Source organism: Artibeus jamaicensis, unplaced genomic scaffold (assembly GCF_021234435.1).
Source record: "Artibeus jamaicensis isolate MK-2021 breed Jamaican fruit bat unplaced genomic scaffold, CSHL_Jam_final contig_471, whole genome shotgun sequence".
Classification (NCBI taxonomy): Eukaryota; Metazoa; Chordata; class Mammalia; order Chiroptera; family Phyllostomidae; genus Artibeus; species Artibeus jamaicensis.
The window spans coordinates 6,430,164-6,458,009 of NW_026521850.1; the positions used below are offsets into that span (position 1 = coordinate 6,430,164).

The 27,846-nt window shown below is 58.8% G+C and overlaps 2 protein-coding genes across 5 annotated transcripts in view; one reads left to right on the plus strand and one right to left on the minus strand.

The window, feature by feature from the left end:
* Positions 1–8,235, plus strand: part of NIBAN2 (niban apoptosis regulator 2) — a 50,145-nt gene extending 41,910 nt beyond the window's left edge. Inside the window, exons 6-14 of the mRNA XM_037157521.2 lie at positions 1,016–1,131; positions 1,718–1,822; positions 1,913–2,075; positions 3,331–3,518; positions 4,438–4,593; positions 5,065–5,181; positions 5,436–5,543; positions 5,647–5,758; positions 6,241–8,235. Coding sequence (XP_037013416.2) covers positions 1,016–1,131; positions 1,718–1,822; positions 1,913–2,075; positions 3,331–3,518; positions 4,438–4,593; positions 5,065–5,181; positions 5,436–5,543; positions 5,647–5,758; positions 6,241–6,839 — 1,664 coding nt within the window. The 3' untranslated portion in view covers positions 6,840–8,235. The remainder of the gene's footprint in view (positions 1–1,015; positions 1,132–1,717; positions 1,823–1,912; positions 2,076–3,330; positions 3,519–4,437; positions 4,594–5,064; positions 5,182–5,435; positions 5,544–5,646; positions 5,759–6,240) is intronic.
* A 1,549-nt stretch (positions 8,236–9,784) lies between these two features.
* LRSAM1 (leucine rich repeat and sterile alpha motif containing 1) overlaps positions 9,785–27,846 on the minus strand; it is a 32,743-nt gene continuing 14,681 nt past the window's right edge. For all 4 annotated transcript variants that reach the window (XM_037157745.2, XM_053667715.1, XM_053667717.1 and 1 more), the window contains 14 exons: positions 27,361–27,483; positions 26,917–27,056; positions 26,019–26,063; positions 23,858–23,928; positions 22,861–22,960; positions 20,810–20,897; positions 20,354–20,428; positions 18,743–18,823; positions 17,110–17,205; positions 15,248–15,346; positions 14,367–14,498; positions 13,302–13,383; positions 10,770–10,921; positions 9,785–10,523 (listed from right to left, as the gene is read on the minus strand). In XM_037157745.2, the coding sequence (XP_037013640.2) occupies positions 10,398–10,523; positions 10,770–10,921; positions 13,302–13,383; positions 14,367–14,498; positions 15,248–15,346; positions 17,110–17,205; positions 18,743–18,823; positions 20,354–20,428; positions 20,810–20,897; positions 22,861–22,960; positions 23,858–23,928; positions 26,019–26,063; positions 26,917–27,056; positions 27,361–27,483 (1,410 nt within the window). In that variant the 3' untranslated portion in view covers positions 9,785–10,397. The remainder of the gene's footprint in view (positions 10,524–10,769; positions 10,922–13,301; positions 13,384–14,366; positions 14,499–15,247; positions 15,347–17,109; positions 17,206–18,742; positions 18,824–20,353; positions 20,429–20,809; positions 20,898–22,860; positions 22,961–23,857; positions 23,929–26,018; positions 26,064–26,916; positions 27,057–27,360; positions 27,484–27,846) is intronic.

Sequence of the window (27,846 nt, forward strand, 5' to 3'; positions counted from 1 at the left end):
CCTTTAGTCATTGCAGTGGGAGTGGGGTTTTGCAGGCACAAGCTGAGTTTCCCTTCCCCTCCGCCCTAGGACGCAGCGGTCGCAGGCACGTGGCCAGGGTGGCCGCCCGCTGCCTGGCTCTGAGGTGTTTAACCACGTTCTTCCCCAAGTCGGCTTTTGCAGCTTTCCTGCAGCTTCTAGCCTCCCCATCACCCAGCCTGCAGGTTCTCCGCCAGCCCAGCGGGGGTGGGCAAACTCATCTGGGCCACCGCCACCAGCACTGATACCAAAAACAGAGAAGTGGTATTTCCTAGTCCCACCTGGACGCACACCAGTGACCAAGGCAGATCGCGCAGCAAGAGCGGGTGCTCGCTGCGGTGACTAGTCAAGTGCCGCGCCTGCGCTGTGGCCCTGGGAGCCTCCCGGCTCCTGGCTCCCAGTGTTCAGAAGGGGAAACTGAGGCCCTCTCGGGTTCAGTGACGTGGACCAGACGTGGCAGTCCTGGCCCCACGGGCACCGTTGTGAATCACGTTTGCTCACAGGTTGTCTGTGGCTGCTGCCGTGTGTGCCGCGTGGCAGAGCGTCGGTCCGGCCCTTGGCAGGGAGGATGCGCAGATGCCTGACGTAGAGGGGACGCAGAGGGGCGGGGCAGGAGTGAGGATCTCCAGCGGCCTCCCCTGGAAGGGCGGGGTGGCTTCCAGCCTGGCTCTGCCATCATCGCTGCCCTCGGCAGTGGCCTGACTCCCGAGAATTGGGATGAATGCTGCCGGTGCCCTATCTTGGAGCGACTGGGAGGACTTTAGGGGATAAGGAGGGTACGGAGGAGGACCGCCTCGCTGCCGTCAGTGGTAGGTTATTATCCCCGTTGCTGCCACTGCAACTACTCCTGCCCGGTGCTGACAAGGACGTGGGGGTCGCAGGTGAGGGTGTGCGTGTGCACGTGCACGTGTACACATTTGCCTGTCCGTGGGTTGGTCTTAGTGGAGACCACTGGGCCACCCTGCCGACCTCCTCTCTCCTTCCCTCTCCTGGGCAGGGATCCCCGAAGACTCCAAGGTGGAGGGCCCTGCGTTCACGGATGCCATCCGCATGTACCGCCAGTCGAAGGAGCTGTATGGCACCTGGGAGATGCTGTGTGGGAACGAGGTGCAGGTGAGGCCAGGAAGACTGGTGGGGAGACCACAGCGGTTACCCCAGGGCCTGGAGGATGGCTCAGCCCCGAGGTGGGGCCCCGGGTGCTGCAGGCGTGGACAGAGATGGGAAGCTCAGATTCAGACACGCGCGGCCTGCGGCTGGCCGTGTAGACGGAGACACTTGCTATTTTGTTCAGTCGTTTCCTGAGCACCTGCCTGGGCCCAGGTGTCCTGACACCACTGATCAGAAGCGAGGTGGTGCTGGGCCTCATGGACCTTGCCGTCAGACATTTGACAGATGAACATGCACACACTTCTGTGTACAGTCAAGGCATGGGGGGAGGGGCGTGGTGTTCCAGACAGGGAGGTGGCATGTGCAAAGGCCCTGAGGTGTGACCTCTGAGTCTGAGGATCCTGCAGGACACCCAAGCAGGTAAGCTGAGACCTGTGGGAAGGACACTCAGGAGAGAGGGCACTGGAGACATGGAGCAAAGGGCCAATACCCAAGGAGGTAGGGGCCAGAGTGGCCGTCCTTGATGGAATATGGAGATGAGCATACCTGGCCAGACTCCGACCCCTGCCCCAGCTGTGCTTCCTGGTCGTAGATCCTGAGCAACCTGGTGATGGAGGAGCTGGGCCCTGAGCTGAAGGCGGAGCTCGCCCCGCGGCTGAAGGGGAAACCACAGGAGCGACAGCGGCAGTGGATCCAGGTGCGTGGCTGGGGCTTGGGTGTGGGGGCTGCAGGCTTGCAGCCGACCAGCCCCCTCAGCCCAGAACTGACACCGCATCTTGGCCCCCAGATCTCAGACGCCGTGTACCGCATCGTATACGAGCAGGCCAAATCACAGTTTGAGGTGGTGCTGGCCAAGCTGCAGCTGGCGCGGCCGGCCATGGAGGCGGTCATCCGCACTGACATGGACCAGGTCATCACCTCCAAGGAGCACCTGGCCAGCAAGATCCGAGGTAGGCAGGCCACCCGCCACGCTCATCTTGGGTGGGCGGACCTACCGGGCCCTCCTGTCTGTTTCAAAGATCCCCGTGCATTTTATAGCAGTGACCTCACTCACTGATTTCTTTAAAGAAAAAATCAAAATCACACCTGAGCCATTGTTTCTCCAGTCCCTGTGGTTGGTTGTGGCTGTTATTTCTATAAACCCAGACTTTGGGGGCCTCGGTGTTTGTTGGGGAGGTTCAGCCTGCTGCTCCTCTGTGGCCGATCACACATTTCCACATGTCGTTTTAGCAGACATCGGCCTAACTTTGTGCTGATTCACTTTCACCAAGTCCAACTTTTCCAAGTCAGTTTCTGCTCCTTCCTGGTTCCGGCCAGATGGGATCCTGTCCCTCCCTTGTCACCATAATGTGGCCACAGTTGTTGGTTGCCCACCAGTCAGGATGGGACCCCAAGAGTGGCCACTTATTCTGTGGAACAAACAAGCCTAGCTGGGCAGAGAGGGAGGGATGTCGAAATCCCCCAGGTCAGGATGTCCTGGAGATGGTCCCTGTTCACAGGGACACGACCTTTATCGTGGTTGCACTAAAGCCAGGCCACGTTTTCCTGGGCAGGGCTGGGCTCAGTGTTTGTAAAACCCAGAGGCTTGTTGAAACTGCTTAAGTGTTTCCCATTTCATTTTCTTTTTTTAAAAGATTTTATTTACTTACTTTTCCGGAGAGGAAGGGAGGGCAGAAAGAGAGGAAGAGAAACACCAGTGTGTGAGAGATCATGCGCCCCCTACTGGGGACCTGGCCCACAACCCAGACATGTGCCCTGACTGGGAATCAAACCCGTGACCCTTTGGTTTGCAGGCCCATGCTCAATCCACTGAGCCACACCAGCCAGGGCTCCCATTTCTTAAAAAAAAAAAAAACAACTGGGCAAGACCCCCAAAGATACTATTTTCTGCCTCTAGCTGAGCAGAAAGCTGCCCGTGCCTCTACAGACAGCAGTTCTCTTGGTTTCCTGCTGTCGCAGCTCCAGAAATAATCAGGGGCCAATCTCAGAGACCCTCTTGTTTTGGCTCCACGGGTTATTGTTTTTACTGTCGCTAGAATCGGTGTCTGCTGCTGTTGTACCTGGTGGTTTTCTTTAAAAAAATAACCCAACCGCTCGCCTCTCGCCCCACAGCCTGGGGTGGCTGGGAGCTGCTGCGGGGTGGGGGGGTGGATGGGGGGGGCGGACGCTAGCTAACCAGATCCCCCCCGCACTCCCGGGACGCAGCCTTCATCCTCCCCAAGGCCGAGGTGTGTGTCCGGAACCACGTCCAGCCCTACATCTCGTCCATCCTGGAGGCCCTCATGGTGCCCACCAGCCAGGGCTTCACCGAGGTGCGGGATGTCTTCTTCAAGGAGGTCACAGACATGAACCTGAACGTCATCAACGAGGGTGGCATTGACAAGCTGGGCGAGGTGAGGCTGCCCCTGACCCCAGGGTTGGGGGGCCATCCTGGGTTTGGGTCTGATCTGCCCCTATCGCCCCACTGCGAGCCAGGGCGGGCCACTCCCCTCTGCTCCCGCCCCAGTGTAGCCTGTAAACAGCATCTGAGGGTCTGAATACGTGAGGCTGAAGCTGCTGGCTGTCCTGTGGGGGGCTTACAGCTAGAGGGAAGGGGAAGCCTAACCCCCTGCCACTGGCCTTTATAAGAAAACAGGTTGCTAAACTGTGAAGAACTGAACAGTGAAGGGAGGGAGGGAGGAAGGAAGAGAAGGGAGGAGGGAAAGGCTGGCTTCCAAAATGCACAGCGTAATTGTCAGGGAGAGTGAAATGCGTGTGTGCCGTTCTGTGCGCCCCACGAACAGCCCAGCTCCCCTGCTGCTCCTCAGTTAGCTGATTCTTGGGGTGGACACCCTGCCACAGACCCGTATGGGGCACTTGGATGCCCGGAGCCCCACCTGGTTGTCAGGTGCAGATCGAATTGGTCCTGTAACCTTAGCCTCCTCTTCCATACCTCAAATCGGAGAGTCCACAGACCATAATAAGCATGGAATTTGAGAACCAGGAAGAACCTCAGAGATCACAAGAAACTACCTGATTTTGAGGCTGAGCACCCTGAGGCTCAGAGAGGCCTGCCCAGGGCCACCCAGTACCCCAGGAGGGACAAGAACCCCCTCTCGGCACCCAGGTTGTGTTGCTGAGCCACATGCCTCCTGCTTTCAGACCCTCGTCCTTTGTCTCGTGGGCCCTGCATCCCCTGGGTGGCCTTCCCTGGGGCCAGGGCCAGCCCGCAGGCCCCGCCTCTGAGGGCCCAGGGAGGTGTGGGTCTGCAGGGGCTGCCCGGCCTCTCGGGTGGCCCCGGCTCAGGGTCCACACGTCCCTGCCTCCCTGCAGTACATGGAGAAGCTGTCCCAGCTGGCGTACCACCCCCTGAAGATGCAGAGCTGCTACGAGAAGATGGAGCCGCTGCGGCTCGACGGGCTGCAGCAGCGTTTCGACGTTTCCAGCACGTCCGTGTTCAAGCAGCGAGCCCAGATCCACATGCGTGAGGTGTGTCACAGGCTGCTGCCCTCCCACAGTTCCATCTCCGGGGAGGGTCCCCGCTGTTGGCCCCCCCTCCTGGGGAGCTGCACTGCAGCCCCGCCCAGCCCTGAGTGCCCTCCTGCTCTGGTCTCGAGCGCTCACCCATTTGCTTGGAACACCTGTCCCACTGCTCACCTGGCTAATTCCAGCTCATCTTTCAGGTCTCAGCTTACAGATCCCCTCCTCCACGCAGCCCTCCCTGCACCCCAAGCTCCTTCCTGCAGGGCCCAGGGCCTCTCTTTCCTAGTTCCTTGAGGCAGGGACCGGGGGGGCCAGCATCATTTCAGCACACAGTAGGCACCAGGGATGTGAGGGTGTGAGCACAGGCCTCCCACTCGCCCCGGGTGGGCCTGGGGCAGCTGGCCGAGCCCCTTGGAGCCATGGAGGAAGAGGCTGCGGTCACTCTCGGGCCTTCATATGCCGCCATGTGCCCCGCAGCAAATGGACAACGCCGTGTACACCTTCGAGACCCTCCTGCACCAGCAGCTGGGGAAGGGGCCCACCAAGGAGGAGCTGTGCAAGTCTATCCAGCGGATCCTGGAGCGGGTGCTGAAGGTGAGCAGCCCCACCCCTGCCCTTGACCTACCGGCCCTAAGTGTGGCCCAGCCCTGAGCCCAGTCCCCGGGCAGGCCCCAGGCTTGTTGCCCCTACAGGGGGCACTACTCACCCGTCCTTTCAGACCCTCGTCCTTTGTCTCGTGCAAATTGGGACACTGGGGCTCAGGTTGGACCACTGGCCGTCCGTCCTCCTGCCAGGGGCCGGTGGGGCCCCTGCCTCAGAGCCCCCTCGCTTCTCCTCTGTCCTGGCAGAAGTACGACTACGACAGCAGCTCCGTGCGGAAGCGCTTCTTCCGGGAGGCGCTGCTGCAGATCACGATCCCCTTCCTGCTCAAGAAGCTGGCTCCCACCTGCAAGTCGGTGAGTGGCCCCGCCCCGCTCGGCCCAGTGTGGGGAGCCTGCAGGCCCTCTCTGCCCCGAGGCCCTGACCGCCCCTCTCCGCCCCATGCCCGCCGCCCTGCAGGAGCTGCCCCGGTTCCAGGAGCTGATCTTCGAGGACTTTGCCAGGTTTATCCTGGTGGAGAACACGTACGAGGAGGTGGTGCTGCAGACGGTCATGAAGGACATCCTGCAGGGTGTGTGCCAGTCCCCCCCCCCCCCAGGGCCACTGGGAGCTGGGTGGGTGGCACCTCTGCCACCTTGGCTGCTGTTGGGACTGGTATGGCCAGGAGGGTGGAGGAGGCGGCCCAGAGGTCTTTCTGGTGTGGTCAGTGAAGCTGCAAAGAAAATCATGAGATTTATGCCTCCAGGCTGGGGTGGGCCCCTGTGAGCTGTGTGGCCACAGGAAGTAGTGCTGCATCTCTGTGGGTCCCTGACATTTTGGGGAGTGACAGGGTGACATGGTGGTGACCAGCTTGGGCTCTGGGGTAGGATCATGGCTCCCCCTTCCTAGCAGTGAGGCCTGGAGTAAGTCACATCCCAATTACAATGTCCCCTCGGCTTGGGGGAGGCCTGGTGGTGGTTGGGGGGGGTGCTGGCATTTGGGTGCAGTGAAGGGTGTGGTGGCGGCTGTGGTCCCCCCAGCAAATGTCTTGAAGTCACTCATTTGGCCCTGCAGCCGTGAAGGAAGCCGCCGTGCAGAGGAAGCACAACCTGTACCGAGACAGCGTGGTCCTGCACAACAGCGACCCCAACCTGCATCTGCTGGCTGAGGGGTCGCCCATCGACTGGGGTGAGGAGTATGGCGGCAGTGGTGGCGGCAGTGGGGACAGCAGCAGCCCCAGCGCCCGAGTCCCAGAGGCAGCCACCATCTCGGAAAAGCGACGGCGTACCAAGCAGGTGGTGTCGGTGGTCCAGGACGAGGAGGCGGGGCTACCCTTGGAGGCCGGCTCTGAGCCAATGTCACCTACTTCCCTGGACGGTGTCACTGAGCTCCGTGGCCTGCTGGCCCAGAATCTGCGGGCCGAGAGCCCCCCGCTGGCAGCTCCCCTGCTCAACGGGGCCCCTGTGCAGGAGAGCCCCCAGCCCGTGGCCCTCCCTCAGGCCTCCTCACCGCCTGCCTCGCCCCTCCGGCAACTCCCACCTGGAAAGGCTGTGGACCTTGAGCCTCCCAAGCCCAGCGACCAGGAGACTGGGGAACAGGTGTCCAGCCCTGGTGGCCGCCCCTCCATCCACACCACCACCGAGGACAGCGCAGGGGTGCAGACTGAGTTCTAGGCTGGTCACCCCCACGCTTCTGTTGGACAAGGCGCACGGGCCCCTCCCTCCAAGGCGCTGGCCAGCTTGGCTCCGGCAGGCGCGGGTCTGCGCCTCGGGTGCAGGTGGGGCGGGGCTGGCGTGGCACCGCGGGGGCTGGGCAGGGAAGGGCCCTCCTGAAGTCACTTTATTGGTTTGGTCATACTCTGTTACTCCGTTTTCTCTTTTGTGGGGTGAACTTGGCTTTCCTGCTTGTGCTGGGAGCTGAGCGTAGCTGAGGGGCCAGGGAGTGCCCGGTGGTCCCGGTTCTCTGGGTCCTCCCTGCCTTTCTTCTGTGGCCTGTTTCCCTCGTGGGCTTGCCAGCCTTGCAAAGAGGGGGTTAAAGGCACTGTCTGCTGTGACTCAGAGCCTATGAATTCCCTCCTGTCACTAAGGGCTCGTTGGAACTGGAAACACAGAGTGCTGAGCCCATCTTCTGTTCATTCAGGCTGGGCCAGGGGCCTTGCTCCCCAACCCTAGCTGAGGGGAGGTGCAAGGACGGTGTCTTCAGGCTAGAGCCAGGCTGGGGGTGCTGGGGGGGAGGGCTGCCACATGAAGGGGGATGGGCCTACAGGCCTGGGGTTGGAATGGAAAGGCCTGGAATGTGCTGGTTGGGGTGAGGAAGTGTTGGAGGGCAGAGGGAGCGTTGCTGGAGGCCAGGCAGGCCTCAGGCCTTCGTCCCCACTCCCAGCCGCAGCGCTCTCTCTCCTTCGTGCGGTGCCAGGACCCTGCCTTCAGGAGTCCCGCTGTGCCTGCACGCACTTTGCTCAGAGGCCGGGTTTGGTGGGTGCAGACTCTGCCTTCGGGGGCCACCTCCAGGTTCGGGCTGCGCACCGAGGGGGCCGCAGCTGTCCGAGGACATGGGGTCGGGCTGTGGTGTGGCCCTACTGCCTGATTCACCATGTCACCTCGCCCTGAACATTCCAGGCCCCTTTTCAAATGTGAGTCACTGGGGCTCAACTGTCCTCCTTTAGCTTCTTGTCCCCAGGGGTGGGAGCTGAGCCGAGGCAGCCCTCAGGCCCTGCTGCTGCTGCTGCTGCTTTGAATGGAGGCCAGCAGGGCAGAGTGGGACCCTTTTGGGGTCTTCCGGCAGGGCCCCCACCCAGCCCTGCACCCTCTCTCCCTTTAACCTGCTTCTTGGGGCCTGGGCCTTGGACGCCCAGGACGTGAGGCAGTGGCTGGTGCTCAGGGTCCCCCAGTCTGCCCCAGCCCCAATCTCAAACACCTCACTAACCTCTAATGCCAACACGTTCCGTCTCAAGATGCTGTCCTCTTGTGCCTTTTGGGGTTTTCCAGTCATCCTTCCCAGATAATGTATTGAAAATATTATGCAAATTGTTTAAACTCTACTAATCAATAAATGCTTTATTTAAAGCCAGCGGCCTGTGTGTGGTGCTGGCAGGGGGGCCTGCGCCAGGGGCTGCGTCCAGGAAGCCTGTCCACACACCTTGGCTTTTGGGGCTCACCTGACCCAGCACCTCTGGGTCAGGGTTCTTCTGTAGTCCCATTTGACAGAGGAGGAAACTGAGGCCCAGAGAGAAGACGCAGAGCACGTGGGCGACCGGCCTGTGGTCCGCCCGGCAGGCTGCTCTGCAGGGAGCCCCTGGTGATAGGCCAAGAGGGTCCCGCAGCTTTAAGGCCATGGGGCACCCACAGTGGGGGTGGGCCCAGGGCGCCTGCTGGATCCGACCAGTGACGCCAACGTTTTCGCGCCAATGTTTTTTCATGACTCCTGGTCACACAGCTAGTGTGATGCCATCGTCACCAAGTCACCAATGTGAGAACAGGCCCAGGAAGGCGCGGAACCTTGGCTGAGGTTATGGAGCACAGGGACACCCCCCCAACCCACACAGAACTGGTGGGGACGGGTTGCCTCATCCATGCATAAAAACAAGTTCCCCTGGGTGGGATGGTGGCTAGTCACCGTGGGGGCGGTGCTGACTTCCTTGGTACTGGCCCATCCGTGGTGGCCAGTGGCCGAAAGCTTGTTGACAAGGGCTGGGGTGTGAAATAGCAGAGGCTATGGGACCAGCGACAGGACTCACCTGTGGTCGAGGGCCAGTCAGTACCTCTGCCTCGGGCTCCGCGCCTACGAAGAACTCACCAAAGTGCCAATGCTGCTCTCTGCCAGGGCGAATGCCATGCTCTGCAAAGGGGCTCCACCCAGCTCAGGCCCCAGTCTCCCCTCTTGGCCAAGAGGAGTCCTGAGGGTGGCGGTGTGGGGGATGGGACCGTCAAAGGTCCCCAGGGGGAGAAGACATCATAGGAAGAGGCCCAGGGCTCTTTCCGCCACCACCAGGGCCTGTCCTTTGCTTCCAGCTGGCTCTCCGCACAGCACCTAGGGCGAGCACTCAGCGCCTCCTGGTGGCCACTGGCCTGCATCAGGGCCCCTTCATGCCCCCTGTTGAATGGGTGGGGAAATTGCTCCGAAGGCTGGCCCAGGGCGGTGGGCAGTGGGCGAGAGCCAGTGGCAGAGCCCCTGCACCCGAGCAGGCCTGCCTCTCGCCCAGAGAACAAGCTGCCCTTGGCTCAAAGCCATCTGCCAGAAGAGGCACAATAAACGTGCAACCCTATAGCAAGGGCGAGGCACACGACTCCTGGAACAGCCTGCACAGCCGAGAGGTCCAAACCCAGCGCTGCCGAGTCCCCTCTACAAGGTCCCAGGCACCCAACCCCTTCCTCCTGGGCTCGCCGTCAGGGAGCACACAGGCAGGTGACTCAGCACCACCTGCTCTGCAGGCTGTCCTGCCCCTCTCCTGAGGCTGCCTCTCCACCCCGCAGAGGGGAGGTCTGCAGAACTCCCCATTCTGGAATGTCTCCGCCTCCCCTCCTTCTGACCAAGGTGCAGCCCTCTCCTGACCCCACCTGGGCCCTCAACCCTTCCTTTCCCCAGGCTCCTTCAGGACCCAGTGATGACTCCGAAGAAGCAGGCTGGAGGTGGGTTTATTGACACTGACGCTCCTGTTTTGGGTCTGCAAAGCTCATCGCCTGCCCTTGGGCTGGGGAGCGGGGCCCAGAGCAGCGGGGGCAGCAGCAAGGGAGGCAAGGGGGGGCTGCTGCTGCTTGTGGTGCAAGGCCTGCACCGAGCACCTGCCAGCCGCTCAGAGGACCTCAGAGCTCTGCCGCGGTGGCCCGTGGCCACCCCTCCCCGCAGTGTGCTGAATGGGACAGCACTGTCCACGTTCCTCCGGTAAGGATGCTGAGGCTCCTGAGGAGACAGGGCCCCCACAGTCAGCCGGGAGGCAGTAAAGCCACACTGGCCCGGACACTAGCGCTGTGCTCCCAGGACGGCACAGCTGCCCCGTCACACCCAGAGCCTTCCCAATGCCATGAGGGATCCTCGCTCCTCTTTCACGGGACGCGGGTCATTGGTCAGGAACACTTTCTGCCCCGGCCCAGCAGCGCTTGCAGGTCGAGGGTGGGGGGCACCCTCCCGGGCTCTGGGGCAGGGCCCAGGACAAGAGGGGGCCTTACGAGTGTGGGCAGAGCAGGGGTGGACCGGAGCCCTGGGGGGAGTGGGGCTGGGGGCCAGGCCGGCGTTCAGCTGCTGTGGTAGATCCGGAGGCGCTGGGCGATCTCCTGGCGGCACAGCGGGCAAGTGCGCAGTGGCTGGCAGCACTGCGGGCAGCAGCAGACGTGGCCGCAGTTGAGGAAGACCACCTGCGCCTGAGGGGGAGAGCAGGAGCGTCTGGGCGCTGCCCCGGACGAGGTAGCCCTGGCCCACTCAGCCGCTCCGGGGCCACACACCACATGCGGTGCCAAGAGAGCCTGGCCCTTCTGGCAGCAGTTTGGTGCCAGTTCCTCCCTGTTCTGTGAAAATTCTATCCACACCCATAGGCCCCGCCCCTTTGTCGCAGAGCCGGACAGGGCGTGTGGGAAGACGGTGCCCGGAGAGGCGCAGCACAGACTCACCTCCCGCTCCAGGCACACCACGCACTCCGACAGCGGCACCTCCACCTCCAGCTCTGCAGGGGGGGCCGACGGTCTCACTGGCTCAGGGAACCCCTCGGGGGCACTGGGCTCTGGGGCCTCGAGGACCTCTTCCTGGGGTGGTTTCAGCAGCTCTGTGGGGACCAAAGAGCTTGAGCCAGGGTCATGCCCAGGACCCCAAACCCTAGCGGATGGCCCAGGGCCCGCTGCCCCAAGTAGCCAGTGCGCTGGAAGGTGAGAGGCCTGCTGATCTCAGAATCATTGGGGGAAGGGCAGCCTTGCCATGCACCCTCGTATTCCTCTTCTGAGCCTCATTCCCCATCTGGAAGACAGGCGTTCTGGGACGCTGGCAGGGAGGGGTCTCTTAACCCTAACATCCCCTGGGTCCTCAACAGCCACCCTGCAAGTGGGGCTCCTCCGCTTTCAGGGCCATCTGGTGGCGGAGCCGCAGCGCAGGAGCCCCTGGTCAGGAGCTCTGGGGTGAATGTGGCCCCCCTCTTAGCTTCTCCACCGCTGGCCACCACCCATCAGCGTTCGGAGGAGCAGGGAGGGGAGTGAGGAGTCCCTGCGGCTGGTCCCTCCCACCCTGAAGAGCCCCCTGTGCCCACCCTCTGCCCTGGGGCCAGGACCCAGCCCTGAAATGGGCATCAGAACAGGCCCCTACGAAAGGCAGCCCCTCTCATCATCTCACAACAGCCCAAGTCTGTCTTCAGCCCTGACCCCCGCCCTGACCTCAGTGCATGGTTCATTCCATCTGTGGTTTGAATTACAAACAGTACTTTTTATAATTGAAAAAACCCTGAAGATTGGAAAAAGGCTATCCAACACTAGACACTCCAAGGGTGTCAGGGGGCCCCAGACCAAGCGGGGACAGAGCCCTCTATTTAATACACCACCTCTCGGGTCCTGGGAGCAGTGGCAGAACCGGTGGGAAAATTCCCGAGCGTCTCCTGTCCCTTCTGGAGCTAAGGAGAAACGCCCCTGCCGCAGCCACTTCCCTGTAGGGTGGGCACGACCCGGAAGAAGTCTGAAGCAGCTGGGGCACCCCACACGGACAGTGGGGACATTCTGAGAGGGGAACCGCTCCTGCCAGCCCCAGGCTCGAGGGATACGATGAGAGGCAGTGGCTCTGGATGCTGCAGGGGCTCAGAGCGAAAGGGCACCTTCGACTCCTGCCCGAGGGAGGGTAGTGTATTCGGGCCGGGGCAACCCCATGTCCTGGCACCAAACTCGCTGACCTCCACTACGAGAGCGAAAGGGGGGTCAGAGCTGGGGGCCCAAGCATCTGGGGGGTGTCTGTCTTGCACAGTGCTTCATATTAAAGGACTGGAAGTTTAATGAGTTTTTCTTAGATAAAGTCGGTCCCTGGAGTAAAACTGGCTGGGAGGCTGGCGCCTGCAGATGGCCCAGCGCTGCCAGCAGCCCCAACACCTGGGGACTCAGGGCCTCCTCCCAGCCTGGTGGCCCGAGCTCCTGCCTCACCCTGCAGTCGGCCCGGCACCTCCCCTGCAGCCTCTGCCCCAAACAGGCCCTGCCTGAGGCTGGCCATCCCGTGGGCTTGCCCAGCCTGGCCATCTGCCCTCTCCATCCTTCTTCTGGCCCCAGGCTTCCTTTCCCTTGACAAGGACACTTGGTCTCTTCTCAAGGGGGCAGCAAAGCCTATGGTTCAGCCACTTGCCAGCTCTGGGATGTTATGAGAGATGAGCTAACCTCTCTCTGCCTCAGTTTCCTCACCCCTCAAATGGGATGACCTCAGTGCCCTCCTGATGGGGTTGGAACAGAGGCAACGAAACATGGTACATGTGAAATGGTCAGCAAATGCCTGGTACCGGATCCATCCTGCTCGGGACACAGGGGGCCTGGTTCTCACGCCAGCCCCTGCGTCGGCCACAGCGCCAGCCTTCTCCTGGCCTCCGACGAGGCGGGGTGCCTTCCTGACCCTTCACAGCCCGGCACAAACGTCTTCCTACAGACGAGCCCCGGGCCGTCCCAGGCACGCTCCTGGGCACTGGGCACAGCTGGTTTTTCCCTCAATCCCGAGGATGCTGGATGTGTGGTTCCCAATGTCTGCAGGGTGGGTGTGGGGAAGGCACAGGACCAGGAGCCAGGGGGGCCCCGATCACTTCTAGGAAACGTCCTCTCGTGTGGCCCGTTTTTCTCGTTGGTAAATCCTGTCCCTTTAGGAGGGAACTTTCAGGACTGGCAGGGCTGAAACCAGCCTTTACTTCTAATTATTAAAAAAAAAAAGATTTTATTTACTTTTTTTTAGAGAATGAGGAAGGGAGGGAGAAAGAGAAGGGGAGAAGCATCAGTTAGTTGCCTCTTGCACGCCCCCGGCCTGGGACCTGGTCTATAACCCAGGCATACACACGCCCTGACCAGGAATTAAACCAGTGACCTTTCGCTTTGTGGGATGATGCCCATCCCACTGAGCCAGAGCCAGCCTTTAGTGCTCGACTGAAAGGTAAGCAGATGAGAGCCCCCAACCACAGTCCACACATGAGGTGTCGGTACCTGGCTGGGTCCTGGCCGTATCCAGCAGCTCCTGGGCTCTGCGCAGGATCTCGTGCTGCAGGCCGGCCTCCGAAACGCCCATCTGCAGGGGTCCGAGAAGAGCAGACTGTGGCCTGGGCTGGTGGGAGCCATCCATACAGCACAGGGCCACCGGGGTTGCCTCATTCCTGGCTTCCAGCACCTTCGGCTGGAAGTATGGAGGCCTGCCTGGGGCCCGCTATGCTTGGGCTCACCCATCAGTGTGGTGGAGGGAGAAACTGAGGCCCAAAAGGAAGGCAACACCGCTAAGGGCCTAACGGGTGCTTCCCCCGTGCCAGGGACCATGCTGACAGCTTCACCTGCATGACCTCACGTCACCATCATGAGGACCCCTAAGCCAGGAGCCTCCGTCACAGGTCACGAGGATGAGACCGAGCTGCTGAGAAACTGCAGCAGCAAATCGCCCGGAGCACAAGCGCTTGAGTTCGGCCATCATGGCTCCCATGCAGCCCTTCTGTCTAGGGACAGCCCGTAGGGACCAGCAGTGTGCAGAGCGGTCAGCCGCACGGACTCCGGCCCCAGACCGCCTGGCTCAAGTCCCGGCTCTGCCGGGTGACTCAGGCAAATGCTGACAGGACGATGGCTGTCGGCTGGGCCGAGGGGAGCACTCAGTGAGCCCAACCATGGAAAGTGCTAGGACGGCCCCTGGCACTGGCAAGCGCTACAGAGACGTGACCTGTCACGGTGACGTGGCTCCTCTGAAGAGTAAGGGAATCAGTGCAACCACCTGAGTGTAACCAGGCTCGGGCAGGGCCACTGCTCTTTGTGAGAGCTCTGCACAAAGACCCGATCAGAGCAGGGTTTGGTCCAGGTCGGCGGGACCCACATGCCTGAATTTTCTCAGCCATAGGCCTGTGGGGCCCACCCAGCCTGAGGGGGCAGACAGGGCAGGTGTGCGAGCCACTGGAAGCAAGGAGGCCTGGGCCACTTGCCCACAGCAGGCCTCAGCAGGAACTGCGAGAAGGGCGAGCTGACGCTTGGCTGGACTGGGCCTCCCTAAACCCCCTGGAGGAGGGTGCTGCCCACCTTGGCCAGGTCCCCGGGGCTCATCCGGCTCAGCGTGTCCAGCGAGACTCGGTGGTGGGCAAAGATGGGCAGGTAGTGCTCGGCGGACAGCTCCGCCAGCAGGGCCGCCAGCTGGCGCTCCATGCCTTCCTCCTGCACAAGCAAAGCCAAGGGCACCACAGGCAGGACGGAAAAGAAGAAGCCATTATTTACAGCGGCAAACAGAGGGTCTGAATGTAGAGAAGATGTAAAATGTGCTCTCGGAAGTTTTCCTACAAATAGGCATGTGTAAGCACAAAGAGAACAGTGTGGGAAGTTCATTGCCGCTCAGTTTGCACACTTGAAATCGGTGAGCAGCGTGAGCACCCCCAGGAGGGGGCTGCTTAAATAAGCGAGGGTTTGCCCACGTGCTACATACTACACAGCCATCTGGGGACCGTGAGGGCAACCTGTGCATGTGTAGGCCTGGTCACCCACCTGCCACTGCCATGACGGGAAACAAGAAGTGGCCAAAATAATGTGTACAGAAAGACTCCACCTTTATTTAAAGTTAAAAAAAGCATGGGGGGAGACGGAGGGAGGTAGAGATAGGAACGGCGGCAGGGGACACATCTGTCTCGTGCACAGCAGGTGCTCAGAGACGGCGCTGTCGCCTGTCTGCGCTGGCGGGCACAGCAGGCCTGGCCCACCGTGGGCTCGTGGGCCTTGCGGCACAGGCCATCTGGTCCTCGCCAGAGTGGACCCTCCCTCTCTCCCACTCCGTCCCACCAGGGGCCTAGCACAGGGCCTGGCACACCAGCCTCCAGAAATAGGACCTGAGTAAAACCGGAAGAATCGAGAAGCAGGGCGCCCCTGCAGCCGCAGAGAGGGCCCGGGCGGGGCCGGGCACTGCCCATCCTTACCTGCAGCTTCAAGGACAAGGGTTTCTGGTTCAAAAGACGTTGATACTGAATCAGCCAGTAGTTTTCCTGCTTGGTTTCGCTTTTGCCTTCTAACTCCGTCTGCCAAGAACAAAGTAGATGCTGTTGGTTACAGACTGGTAGACAAACACGAGGATGACCGTGACGACCGTGATAACCATGAGCTCTGCTCCCCTGAGCACGGGGTGGTGCCCGGCACCTCTCAGACTGATCTCACAGGTGGCACACACCTGCCGGGGGCCCGGCCCCTGGCTTCGCACACTGGTCTGGGAGGGACACCGTCTCATCCGCTTGTAGAAACAGTAACGCACTAAGTGGCTTCTGCCTTCTCCCACAGAGCTTAGGCTGATCTTCTGGGGCCCACGTGGGGGCAGAAATGGGGTCCCAAGGACACCTTCAGCTTCCAGAATGGCCTTCCCAGGTCTGACAAAGCTGGAGAACAGACTCCTTCCTTCTGTTGTTCAGCAAAATTCCCTGAGGGCCGTCCTGGGCTGGGCACCATGCTAGGCTCTGGGGACGGGGCAGTGAAGGAGTGACCCTGACGGTAGCTCACACTTTCAGAGCACTCACTGTGTGCTGCCCTGTGCTGTGCGCCGAGAGGAGCCATTTCACGTAATTCTTGTAACTGTGAAACAGGTTTGACTTGGCGAGTGAAGACCCTGAGGTTCAGAGTGGTCAGCAGACTGCCCGAGGTCTGAGAGCTGCCCGGCACCAGGGCCAGGATGCAGCCCCGGGTCTGGAGCCTGTGCTCCGAACACTTGCACTGGTCTATCCGGGGCTGCAGCTGCACCCCAGGACCAGGGGTGCGGGGCAGCGGGCCTCCAACCCAGACACTGCCCCTGTGCCCTTGGTGGCCACTCCTGGGCCTTGCCAAGCTGGCTCCCCTCTTTTGGCCATGGCCCTCCCTGGGCTGTGGACACACCTTTCTTCTGGAACCTATGACCCTGACATTCACATTCTGCTGAGGTAGTGCCTCTCTCCAGAGGCATTGTGGCTGCCCTGCACAATGTCTGCATCACTACAATTTGCAGGCAGCGGCACCCAGGCACCATGAGGGAAGGGCAGCTCCTGATTAGCACAGACAGGACGCCGGGGCCCACACAGGGCCCAGGAAGCAGCTGGCCCCGTCTTCCCCGTATCCAGCCCAGGGCCTGCCCACATGCAGTTAGAGGATGTCTGCAGCAGTGGCGATGCCACAGCTGGTGGGCTGGCCGGCCTCTGTCCTCACCACCCAGGAGCGCCTGGGGTCCGGAGGACACGACCCAGCCCGCCACCTAAATGGGCCCCGCTGCCCCGACGGTGTGCTGGCGTCAACACCTTTGGAAACAGAGTACGAACGGGCGACTCCGTCAAGGGCTTATTCCAAGGCCTGCACTGGACACAGCAAGTCCTCTCCCTGGCATGTGTCTTGAGCAAATGCTCGGCTGCTCTCAAACACTTAGCTACGAAGATAGTCGGAGGGTGCTGCTTAAAACGTAAAGGGCAGGAAGGGGACTCAATGCTCAGCAACGGCTGACTGATGCCTGACCCCCACACAGCCTCAGAAAGAACGTCTGGGAGCACTCAGGTGACATGCAGAGAGTGGATGATGACGAGCTGGTCACCAGAGCTGTGCGCTGCTGTGGGCACCTGCCCGCGTAGCTATGAACGGGCACCACAGTGTTGGAAAAACAGACATCAAACCGTCAGCAACAGCTGACCCCCAGCAGTGAGGTTCCTTTCCCATTCACTGCTTGTTTCTCTGGTGGACAACTATGATGGGAACACGCAGGTGTGTAGCCCGGGAAAGCAGGAGCCCGGGAAAGCAGGCCCCCGCACAATGCGTGCACGGACGCCCGACGCACCAGGATCTCCCGGAGCTCCTCCTCTCGCTGCGCCTTCTCTTTCAGCAGCTGCTGCAGCAGGGAGCTGAGGGCCCAGCGCTGCTCCGAGATCATCTCCTGCAAGACAAGATCATGTCCAGTGCCGCTGGAAGCCCACGGCACCTCCAGCACCAGAAGTCCCAACAGCACCCTGGCAGGATCCCCATCACTCGCTTCTTGACTGCCAGCTGGGGCCTGTAGAGGGCCTGACTCAGTTCAGGGCTCTGCCCACTGTCTCAGCCTGAGAATCAAGGGACAGAGCCATGGGGTCCCTCTGCCTGAGCATCCCCTCCCCACCCGCTCCTAAGCCTGCATCACCCTTCCCCACGGGGCTGAGGCTGGGCATGGGATCTAGCAACCGATGTCTGCAGAGGGGTAAGAAAGAGCAAACAAAGGACATGACAAGCCATGGCTGACCGCCTCCCTAGAGGAGGACTGGAGCCCATGGGGGAGGGCTGGTGTCACTGCACAGAGGTCTGGAAGGCCCTGCACAGGTAGGTGCACAGGCAGGCAGAGCACAGCCCTTGTCCGTGTCCATGTTCCATCTCGTCTGACCTCGGGGACCCCTGGAGGCCCTGAAAGTGGAGCTCACAGGCTCCAACAGGCAAGAGACAAGGGCACCTGCTCCGAGCTCAGCCCCTCCCCTCTGAGGGCCATTTCCAGGCCCACACTAGGCTTTCTTTTTGCTAGCTCACCTCCGTTTGCTAGCTCACCTCCCTCGGACGGCCCTGACCCAGGCTGGGCCTGGAAGATGATTACTTCCCCTTTATGGAGGGGAGGAATAGGGGCCCAGGGAAGGGAAGTGACCTGCCCGAGGTCACACAGCATGTCCCTGGCAGACTATGGACCAGGGCGCCAGCCTGCAGTGCTCCTTCCCTGTACTGAGAAGCCCACGAGACAACCAGAACAGGAGGCTCTGCTCAAAGCCTGAGGGGGCCCGAGTTCTTGCATGCAGCCGACTCAGACCCTCTGCATGCAGGCGGGCAGATGGAGGGGCAGATGGAGGGACAGAGGAGGGAAGGGGCCACCCCTCTTCCCCTTCCTGCCCAGGTTACACAGCCAGACTGTGTGGGGACAGAACCCAGGTCCCAGACTTGCAGACCAGAACGCTGTCCCCTAGTCCCTGCTGCCCCTTCTCTGCGAGCAGGACCCCTGGCCAGAGCTCCCGGAGAAGCGGACTGTAAGGAGTGACACAGTAATGGCTCGGTCCTCTCCTCCAGACACTCTCAGGACACCAGGAAAGCTCCTTCCCCAAAGGCTGTCAGCCCACGAGTTGAACCAGCGCCCCAGAAGCATGGCTGGAAGAGACAGGGAGCTCAGCAGCGGCCCCGCCCCGAAACAAAGAAAACGCGGAGATGGAGATGTCGCCTGGGTGAGCCGCGGCAATGAAACCCTCCTTCCTCTGACCCTCCTGCCTGGCAACAGGCTGACTCAACCCCTCACCGTGGCCGGTGTGCCCACTGACCTGTGGGATTGGGCCACCCTCCTACGTCACGGCCACAGAGGACACCTGCCCTGCCTGCTGGGGAGTTGCTGCCAAGAGGCAGTGGGGGCACTGGGTGGGGACTCCATCGGGGGACGGGGAGGGACAGGGTGGCCAGGGAGCCCTACGTACCTGTAGTGCCTCTGTGTCCAGGGCTTTCCTCTTTAACTCCAGCTGTGTCAGCTGCAATAACTCAGTCTCTATTAACTTAATCTAAACAGAAGACGAGACAGGGTTTTATTCACATCACCCACAGTCCAGCTCTGTGCTGCTGCTCTCTGATGGCCAAGGGGGCACTAAGAATCTTTTCTGGGGGTCTCTGGAATACAGAGATCCTGAGTGCTTTCCTGGGGGGTGGCCCGCTTGTCCTGGTCAATACTGTTGACCAAAGTCCGAGCGCAGGGGCTGTGACAGAGAGGGTGCCGAATAAAGGTTTGTGGATTGAAGAAGGGGCTTTCTTCCAAGGTTCAGGCCAGAGGGCAGAGCAGACTCGGACTTCTCCCTGAGCCTCTTCCTGGTCCAGTTCTCTCGCCTCCTCTGAACGGCTCTCCCAGAGGGGAGCAGAGGGTGATAGAAGTGACTCAGGAGTAACAGGAGCGGGAGCTGACAGGTATTGAGGATTCTGCGTGCTAGACCTGTGCCGGACACACTACGTGTGTGAGTTCATCAGTTCTCCTCTGGCCATTAGGGGGTATTACTGCCTCCATTTTACAGACAAGGAAACTGAGGCTCAACGAGGTTAAGTAACTTGCCCACCGACACAGAGCAGGTAAGTGAGTGAGCCCTTTCCCTGGGACATGCCTGCTTGGGGTCTAAAGGGGAAGAACTGGCCTGGGAGGTTGAAAGCACCCAGAGTGAGATGGTCTAGGGGTCACCGTACACCTCGAGGTATGACTGGGGGCCTTTGGCTCTGGGGGGTCAGACCCCACAGCTGGTCTGTACCCCGTGCCTATGACCCTATGACCCTTGTCCCTGAGTTCCTATGTCCCCACCAGCCCCTGGTCAGAGGAATGAGCTTCATGTCTGGCTATGTAGGATTGAAATTAAAGAGGGAAATAAAAAGGTAAGTTGGTTTTGGCCCAAAAAGAAAAAAAAAACATGCAAAATGTGAAATTCAAAATGTGCAGAATACAACATGATGAGCGTTCCCACAGCCTGAAAGCTCCCGTCACCCCCGGCCCGCCAAGTGCACCTCGTCCTTGGGAAAGCCTCGTGGGTCGGACAGCCCCGTGCCACGGAGGCGGCCCAGAGGCCACCGCGGTGGGGCCTGCCCAGCGCTGGCCGAAGGTCAGCAGGAGAGCCCGGATGAGTGTGCATCCCTCTCCTCCAGGCCCAGGTCACCTGCCAGCTGACACGGCTTCCCTGCTCCCTCTGGCAGGAAATCCAATGTGTCCCAGCCCACAGCTGATGGGGACGTGAGGGTTTGAGCTGGCTGCCTGGGGCGAGGTCAGCACAGAGGCTGCCCCAGCAGTCAAGGCCATAGGCTGCCCTTCCCCTCAGCCCTGGGCAGCCTGAGAAACGGCGAGGACAGGGCACATTTGCCGGGCACTCACGGTGCTGCCTGGAGGAACCTCCCAGCAGCCCCCGAACCTCAGTGCTGGGAGAGAGGCCTCCTGCTTAGTGGGCACACGGAAGAGCCAGGATTCAACTTTATCTGCCACCTGTCCAGCCACCTCTGCCTCTGCACCACTCCAAAAGCTGACAGGACAGGTCTAGATGGGGGGCCATGATCCCCACACTCACCTGGTTCCTGATCTGCCGATGCATCAGGTCTTTCTTCACCTGGAGAGCCTCAAATGCAGCCCTCTGCATGGCGCTCTGTAAGAGAGCATGGCCTGCTGAGCAGGGGCCGGCCTCCCTTTCCCAGCAGCCGGTAAGACAGCAGGGGCGCAGGCAGGTGCTGTGGACCCTCCCATGGGTTCTCATCCAAGGTGTGATTTACTCCCTGCCCTTTCAGTCCTTATGATGGAGCCCCACAGCATGGGGAGTGGGTTCCCGCCAGAGGAGGGGTACTTCTCTGGATTTCAGTGACCGGTGGATCACCGCCACAGGCCTCTTCTTGTCCCTCTCTTCCTGACGGTGTGCACTAGGTGCACTGGGCACACTGGGTCTCCTGCGCCGTCCGGGACAGGGCTCCATGCAGAGTTCCGATGCCCTCCCTTTGTGCACCTCGCCCTCAGGCCCTTGGCAAGGGCTCACCTCCTGCAGGATCTGGCTGATGGCTTTGTTCTGATCCATCTGCTGCCACGCCAGAATCTGCTGGAACCGCTCGTCCATTTCAGCCATGCTGTCAGAGAGACAGCAAACTAATTTACTCTCTCAACACTTTCTGAGCACCTCCCGTGTGCCGGGCACCTTGGAGGAGATCAAGACACACCATTTATTCATTCAACAATGCTTATGGAGCGCTGGCTGGGGACGGTGCTCCAGGCTGGGTGCAGAGTTGGTCTGAATCCCCTGGCCCTGGACAGAAGGTGACAATGTCTTTGTCTCAGGAGCTGGGAGACATGGTCTCCGGGTCCTCTCATCTACCCCTCGGCTGAAACACGGCCCCTAGTGAGCTGTGTGGACCTCAAGCAAGCTGTCCTTCCTGGGCACTAATGTTGGCACTCCCCTCCACAGCCTTTTTGGCCCCGGCAGGGGTCTGTTCTTAGTTCCTACACCAGGTTGGGGCTAGGCACTTAGTGATTTTGGCACGAAAATCCAAACCCAGCAACCTCAGGTATGTCCACACTTCAGTACCATCTTGGTTTTGCATTTGTTTATTTAATAACAATGGCTGTTACTTATTGGACCCTGTGTGGCAAACCTCACACTCACTAATGCTCATTACCTGCTCCAGCAACTCTAGGGGTAATACTATGATTTACCCCCATTTTTCTGACATGGAACTCGAGGCTCAGAAAGAGAGAGTAACCCGCCTGAGACGTCACGGTTCCTGACAGAAGGCATGCCCGTGCTTCTAAGCACAGCACCGCACACACCAAGAAGCAGCGGAGGAAGCCCACACCTGAGGACGCCGGGAGGCTGGCAGCTGTGCCATCCGATGGAAGGAGAGACACAGGGCGGCCGCGCTCCTGGCCCGAACCCATCTGGGGCTCCCGAGCACCGGCTGGGCTCCTCTCACTGGGCTCTGCCACCGGGCTCCGCCAGACCCCTAAGGCTCCCTCAACAAGCAAACCCAGTGCCGCGGTGAACTTGGAGGGTTAGACCTAGAGGGGCCATCAGCACTGAAGGGGCCAGCAGCCCTATCACCGTCCCCCCAGCACACCCTGCCCCGACCTGTGCGGACCTTTGGCGATGAGGAGAACACCACAGTCAACAGCACACCCTGGCTGGTGTGGTTCAGTGGACTGAGCACCGGCCTGCAAACCGAAGGGTCCCTGGTTTGATTCCTGATCAGGGCACATACATGCCTGGGTTGTGGGCCGGGTTCCCATTTGGGGGATATGAGAGGTGACCAATCAATGTATCTCTCACACATTGATGTTTCTCTCCCTCTCTCTCTCCCTTACTCTCTCTCTAAAAGTAAATATAATCTTTAAAGTAAAAAAAAAAGCACACCCCCCTACACCCCCACCTGCCTGGGTTTGAATCCTGGCTCTGTCACTTATAGTTGTGTTTCCTGGGGTGTATCACATAGCATCTCTCAGCCCGAGCTGTGCCTGCAAAATGGGGCTAGTAACAACGTCCCTCGGAGACCCAGCGAGCCGATGTGTGCCGCTGAGCCGCGTGCCTGCACACAGGATCCTCGGGCACACCTCAGAGACGGGGGGTCGGCTCCAGACCACCGCAATAAAGGAAACATTGCAATAAAGCGAGCACAAGAATTCTGGGGTTTCCCAGTGCACATAAGACCTATGTTTATGCTATACTGTAATCTATTAAGTGCACAATAATAGCATTATGTCTCAAAAACATAATTATGTACTTGAATTAAAAAATTCTTTATTGCTAAAAACTGCTAACCATCTGAGCCTGTAGGAAAAATGGTACCAACATGTTGGTGCAGGCATGGTTGCCACAAACCTTTAATCTGTAAAAAACACAGTATCGCTAAAGTGCAGTAACAGGAGTTGTTGCTTTGTCACGACCCAACGCAGAATCATGAGGTCTGACTAGCAAATCCGTGAAGGCCAGTTACCACTTGCCTCTGGTGGCAGGGCTGAGGCTCGGGGGCTGGGGGCAGCGGATTCCTGGGGCCCAGAGCCAGGCGCCCCAACTCCCTTCCTCGGGAAGCCTTCCCTTACCTGGAACAGGCCTGCTGGACCAAGTTCTGCCTCTGAGACTCGTAGGCCGTCAGAATGAAGCGGTTCTTACAGCTCTCGGTCAGCATCTGCTGCATGGCGGCTGGGGAGACATGGGGATGGGGGCTGAGAACGGGGTGGCCACTCCTGGGGTGGCCTCGCAGGGTCCACCTGGTCATCCACCTGATGGTCACCCACAAGAGTAACATAAACACAAAATACTCATTAAGACACTGAACAGCACACACAAAATCTCCTATAATCTGTTACCTGGAGGTATCATTTACATTTTAACATGATTTCCTCCAGCTAAATGTTAATGTGTACTTGTGGATTTTAAACAGTTAAAATTAAGAAACTGACAGAGAACTGAAGAGCTGTGTGTGCACCACGTCCACAGCGGCATCATTCCCAACAGCCAACAGGCGGAGACAGCCCAAGCGCCCGCTGGTGGTGAGAGAGTAACAACATGCGGTGCACCCACACGACGGAATGCCATTCAGCCTCAACAGGGAAGGAAATTCAGAGGTAAGCTACAACGCGGAAGGCTCTTGCTAAATGAAAGAGGCCAGTCAACAGAAAGATGAACACCATGTGACCCCACTTATACGGGAGACCTACAGCCACCGGATTCGCAGAGACAGAGAGTAGAATTGGGGGTGGTGGGGGCGGGGGAAATGATGAGTTGTGATTCGATGGGTATAGATGTCGTTTTCAGTTTTGCAAGATGAAAAGAGTTCTGGAGATGGGGGTGGTGACGGCTGCACAATAATGTACTTAATGCCACAGAACCACAGAAAAGTGGTTAAAATGGTAAATTTTATGTTATGTATATTTCACCACAATACAAAATCACAACGTTATCACACTAAACATATCACTTCTTACTTCTCATGAGAGGGGTTAACACAGCGCCCTCTATAGGCCACTGCCCACTCCGCCCCCCGAGAGCCAGGCTCTGTTCCCATGACCCCTCACTCCTCCCCTCCCTGAGACTCACACGCAACCTCACGTCTTCGCAGGTTTTCCGTCTCCTCCTGGGTTATGGACATCAACTGCTCCATTCTTATTCTAGAAAAACAACCCACCCATTTATTCAGCAAGCCTAACACTTCCAAGAGGGAAGTCCCTCAGATGAGTAGCACCTCCTTCAGGAAGTCCTCCTTGACGTGCCAACCTAGGTGTGCTCCTGCTGCATCACTCACTGCCACTGGGGCCCTGTTCACCTTCAACCTTGCAGTCAGAGTTTCTTGCATAAAAAGATGAGCGTTCCTTTAGAAAAATGGGCAAAAGATGCAAATAGCCACTTCATGTGCTTAAATACAAGTGACCGATAACTATATGGAAAGATGCTTAACGTCACTGGTAACTAAGGAAAGTAAAACCTCTTCATCTAGCAGATTGGTTGAGGTTAAGAAAGCCAGTAACCACTGGTGATGGCAATGGAGGCGGTGAAACGGACACTTTCATACACTGGCGGGAAGAGCGTAAACTGGCAAAACGTCATTTGGAAGGCGATTTGACAATACCGATCAAACGTCCTTCCACTATTTCCTTAAAAAACAGTCACGTAATGCACACAGGTATATTTAAAAGCTAGTCACTGAAATTGTAATTATGAAAAGCTGGAAACAAATATGAACATAGGGCCAATTAAGTAAATTATGATATAATCACATTCATAGTGGGTACCCTGCAGCTATTACAAATAGCAAAGTTTTTGGCATGGCAAGACATCCATGACATAATAAGCTAAAATTAGTAAAAGCTATAGCGAACAAAAACCACGGGGGAGAAAAGCAACACAAAGAAGTGTTGAATGCAAATTGTAATAAAAAATAAGAAAATAAAATGAAAATATAAAAGGTAAATCACATGTGTGTGCACACTTTCCCCACACTCAACTGGCTAGGGGGGCTTGGAGGGACCACCCTCTTCTGCAGGGTCTGACCGAAATGGAAGAAGCACGTCTCACCTGAGCCCCTCTGCCCCAGGACCACGGGCTGCTCGAGGTGGGCCGTACGGTGCACCGCCGGACCCCAGGCCCGGCACAGACAGGGCAATTGATCAGCGTGTGCTGAAGAAACGAGGCCGCTGGCCACAGCTCAGCTTGGCCTTGACCACCCCAGCTACCGCCAGCACCACAGTTTTCGTGGGTGGGAGGAGGGCTTCTCTGCAACCCGGCGGGAGCCCCTACAGCAGGTCCTCCCAGGCAGCCAGGGGCCCAGAGGCTGGGCATAAGGACAGCAGCAAAGTTCACGCTGCTGTTTTGGGATCTGAGAACCAGGAGGGGTCCAGATCCCTGGAGAAGTGGCAGAGGTTGTCCCTCCTGGCCACCATCTCTTCTCACTACTGTGGTGGAACACCTCGAAGCAGTGAACTTGGAAAACACTGAAAATCCAAAGGGAGAAAAACACCACCGCCTCTAATTCTCACCTCTAACCATGTTCAGTGTACACCACTTGGGGTGGGTCTTTTTGCTTTCTGAGCACGGAAATGTACAGATTTTCTTCAAGAAATGACCGACTGGCCCTGGCTGGTGTGGCTCAGTTGATTAAGCACTGGCTTTTGAACCAAAGGGTCGCTGGTTCGATTCCCAGTCAGGCCAGGTCCCCAGTGAGGGGCATACAAGAGGCAACCACACATTGATGTTTCTCTCCCTTTCTCCCTCCCTTCCCCTCTCTCTAAAAAAGAAAATAAATGAATAAAATGTTAAAAAAGTGACAGACCATAGACCCCACTTTTCCACTTAGTAATATACTGTATCTCCTTCAATAAGGAATATTCTTTTATAAGATACTGAATGGCAACAGATTATTCTTTACTGCATAACTCATGGAACCAAATTCTTTTTTCCCCAGAAATGTAGATGTCTTGGTCTTTTTTTTTTTTTTTTTACACTGGGAATATAGTAGAACATTATACATACATTCTTGTTCACATCTAAATTTTTGTCAGGAATGTACTCACGCAAAGTTGCAGATAATGATTCTTTTTCATTCAATGTTCTTTAATGAGGTGAATTTCCTCATGGCTTTAGGAGAACTTGATGACATAATCCTTGAGATTCATGAGACACTCTAACCCCAAAGCCACCCCTCCCCACCCTCTGCCCCCGGAGGGAAGGCTGTGCAGAGAAAGTGCTAGAGCAGAACACTCGCCTTTCATTTTCCAGCGACTTCAAAATCTCGGAGCTTTTTTTTTGCCTGCGGAGAAATTGTGACAGGTCCCTGCAGCAGGCCCGGCGTGCCTGTTTGCAGCAGTGCCGCCCCCTCCCTGCACGGGCCCCCTCCCTGCACCGGTGGTGCACAGGGGGCTGAGGGGCTGCGCTGGGGGCCTCTCAGCCCCACCACTGAGGGAGGGGCCCTGTGGTCTCAGGTCAGCTCCTGGACTGACCCAAGGACAGTATTAAACAACAACAACAAAACCTTCGTGGAGTATTTGTAAAGAGTGAGAAAATATACACAAAGTGTGTGGCACTTAAGAAGCACCCAGAGGAAGGCAGCTTTCCCGGACGCCCGCAGTGGTGAGGGCTCGGGCACCGGCTTGCGGGCGCCCAGGATGGCAGCGGGACGAGTGAAGCGCGAAAGGAAGCCTGGACGCCACGGGGGACGTGGTGGAAGCCTGTTTCGGAACCTTCTCCCTGGGAACCCCAGACTTCCTCAGGCTCCCCCCTGAGATCTCTGTCCGGCCCCCTTTCTCCCGAGCCCCATCAAGACCTGCTCCCAGGGGCCCTGCTTGGGTGAATGGAACCCACAATATTGGAACAGAGGTGCTCTGAACTGTCTTGCTGCATCCACTCACTTTGCAGATGGGACACTGGGGGGCCCAGGTCTGGTTGGGGGCCACCCTGCAACAGGGGACAGAGCTGGCCATGCCGGGACCAGTCCTTCCTCTTTAAGTCGGTGCGGCTGCAGCACCGGGACCGACCCCAACGATGAAACCCTTGGGTGGGAGTGGAGCCTGTGACGGGGAAGTGGACCCCCAGCCTGGTCTCCCTCAGGGTATCATGTGGGAGAAGGTCCCTGAGCCCAGGGGCCGGGAGGACAGCAGCCTGACCTCTGATTGTCTTGCAGGAGCTTCCGGATCCGGTTGGAGATGTTCTGCTCTGTCTGCTTCAGCTGCTCCTGCAGCCGCTGACGCTCTGCGTCCAGGTAGCGCCGGTGCTTGCTGAGGCCCTGCTCTAGCCGGGACTGCTCCTGCGGCAGGACAGGCGGAGGTCCTGAGTGCCTGCAACCCCCTTAGATGTCAGAGGGCAGTGAGGGGCCCCTGACTAGGGTTAGGAGAATGGGTTTCCCGTCCCCATCCTGCCAGCCCTTTCCATGTGACCTTGGACTAGGTCCTCCCCACTGCACCCGAGGAGTCCAGATGAGGTGATGTTAAGGCCCTAGGCCCTGGAGTGTGGAAGCAAGAGAGCTCACTCGCATCACCTTCCCCCATCAGAGGGGCCCTGGCAGGGGTGCACAGACAGGCTGATCCCGCCGCCGCCGGCCGCTCACGTACCTCCCTGACCGTCTGAAGGATCTCGTCCCTGTGGCTGTTGCTCTGCTGTAGGAGCTGCGCATGCTCTCGCTGCCCGACCTCCAGGCGGCGTTCAAACTCAAGTTTCTCCAGCATCTTCTGTTCCTGCAAGAATGGAGATTCTGGTGACTGCTGGCACAGGACTTGCGGGCATCAGGACGTGGGAGCAGTGGGAACCTGCCCTGGAACTCTGAATAGTGCAGGCTGCAGATCTGAACGCTGAGCAAACCCACAGGGCCCCACTGCAATAAAACAGGCTGTTCGCTGGCCAAGGCCAACGATTTAGAGCCCGGGGTTGGGCTCAGCATCTCTGAGCCTCAGTCTTCTCATCTGCCAAATGGAGACACTCTATCACCTACTGAGGCTGGGAGGGTGTGCTGGGGTGACGCGTATGTAAGAGGAAAGCGTTGCTTCACCCTTTAATTTGGAGGCAGGAAGAACTTGTTTCCTCAAGCCTTTTATAATTGT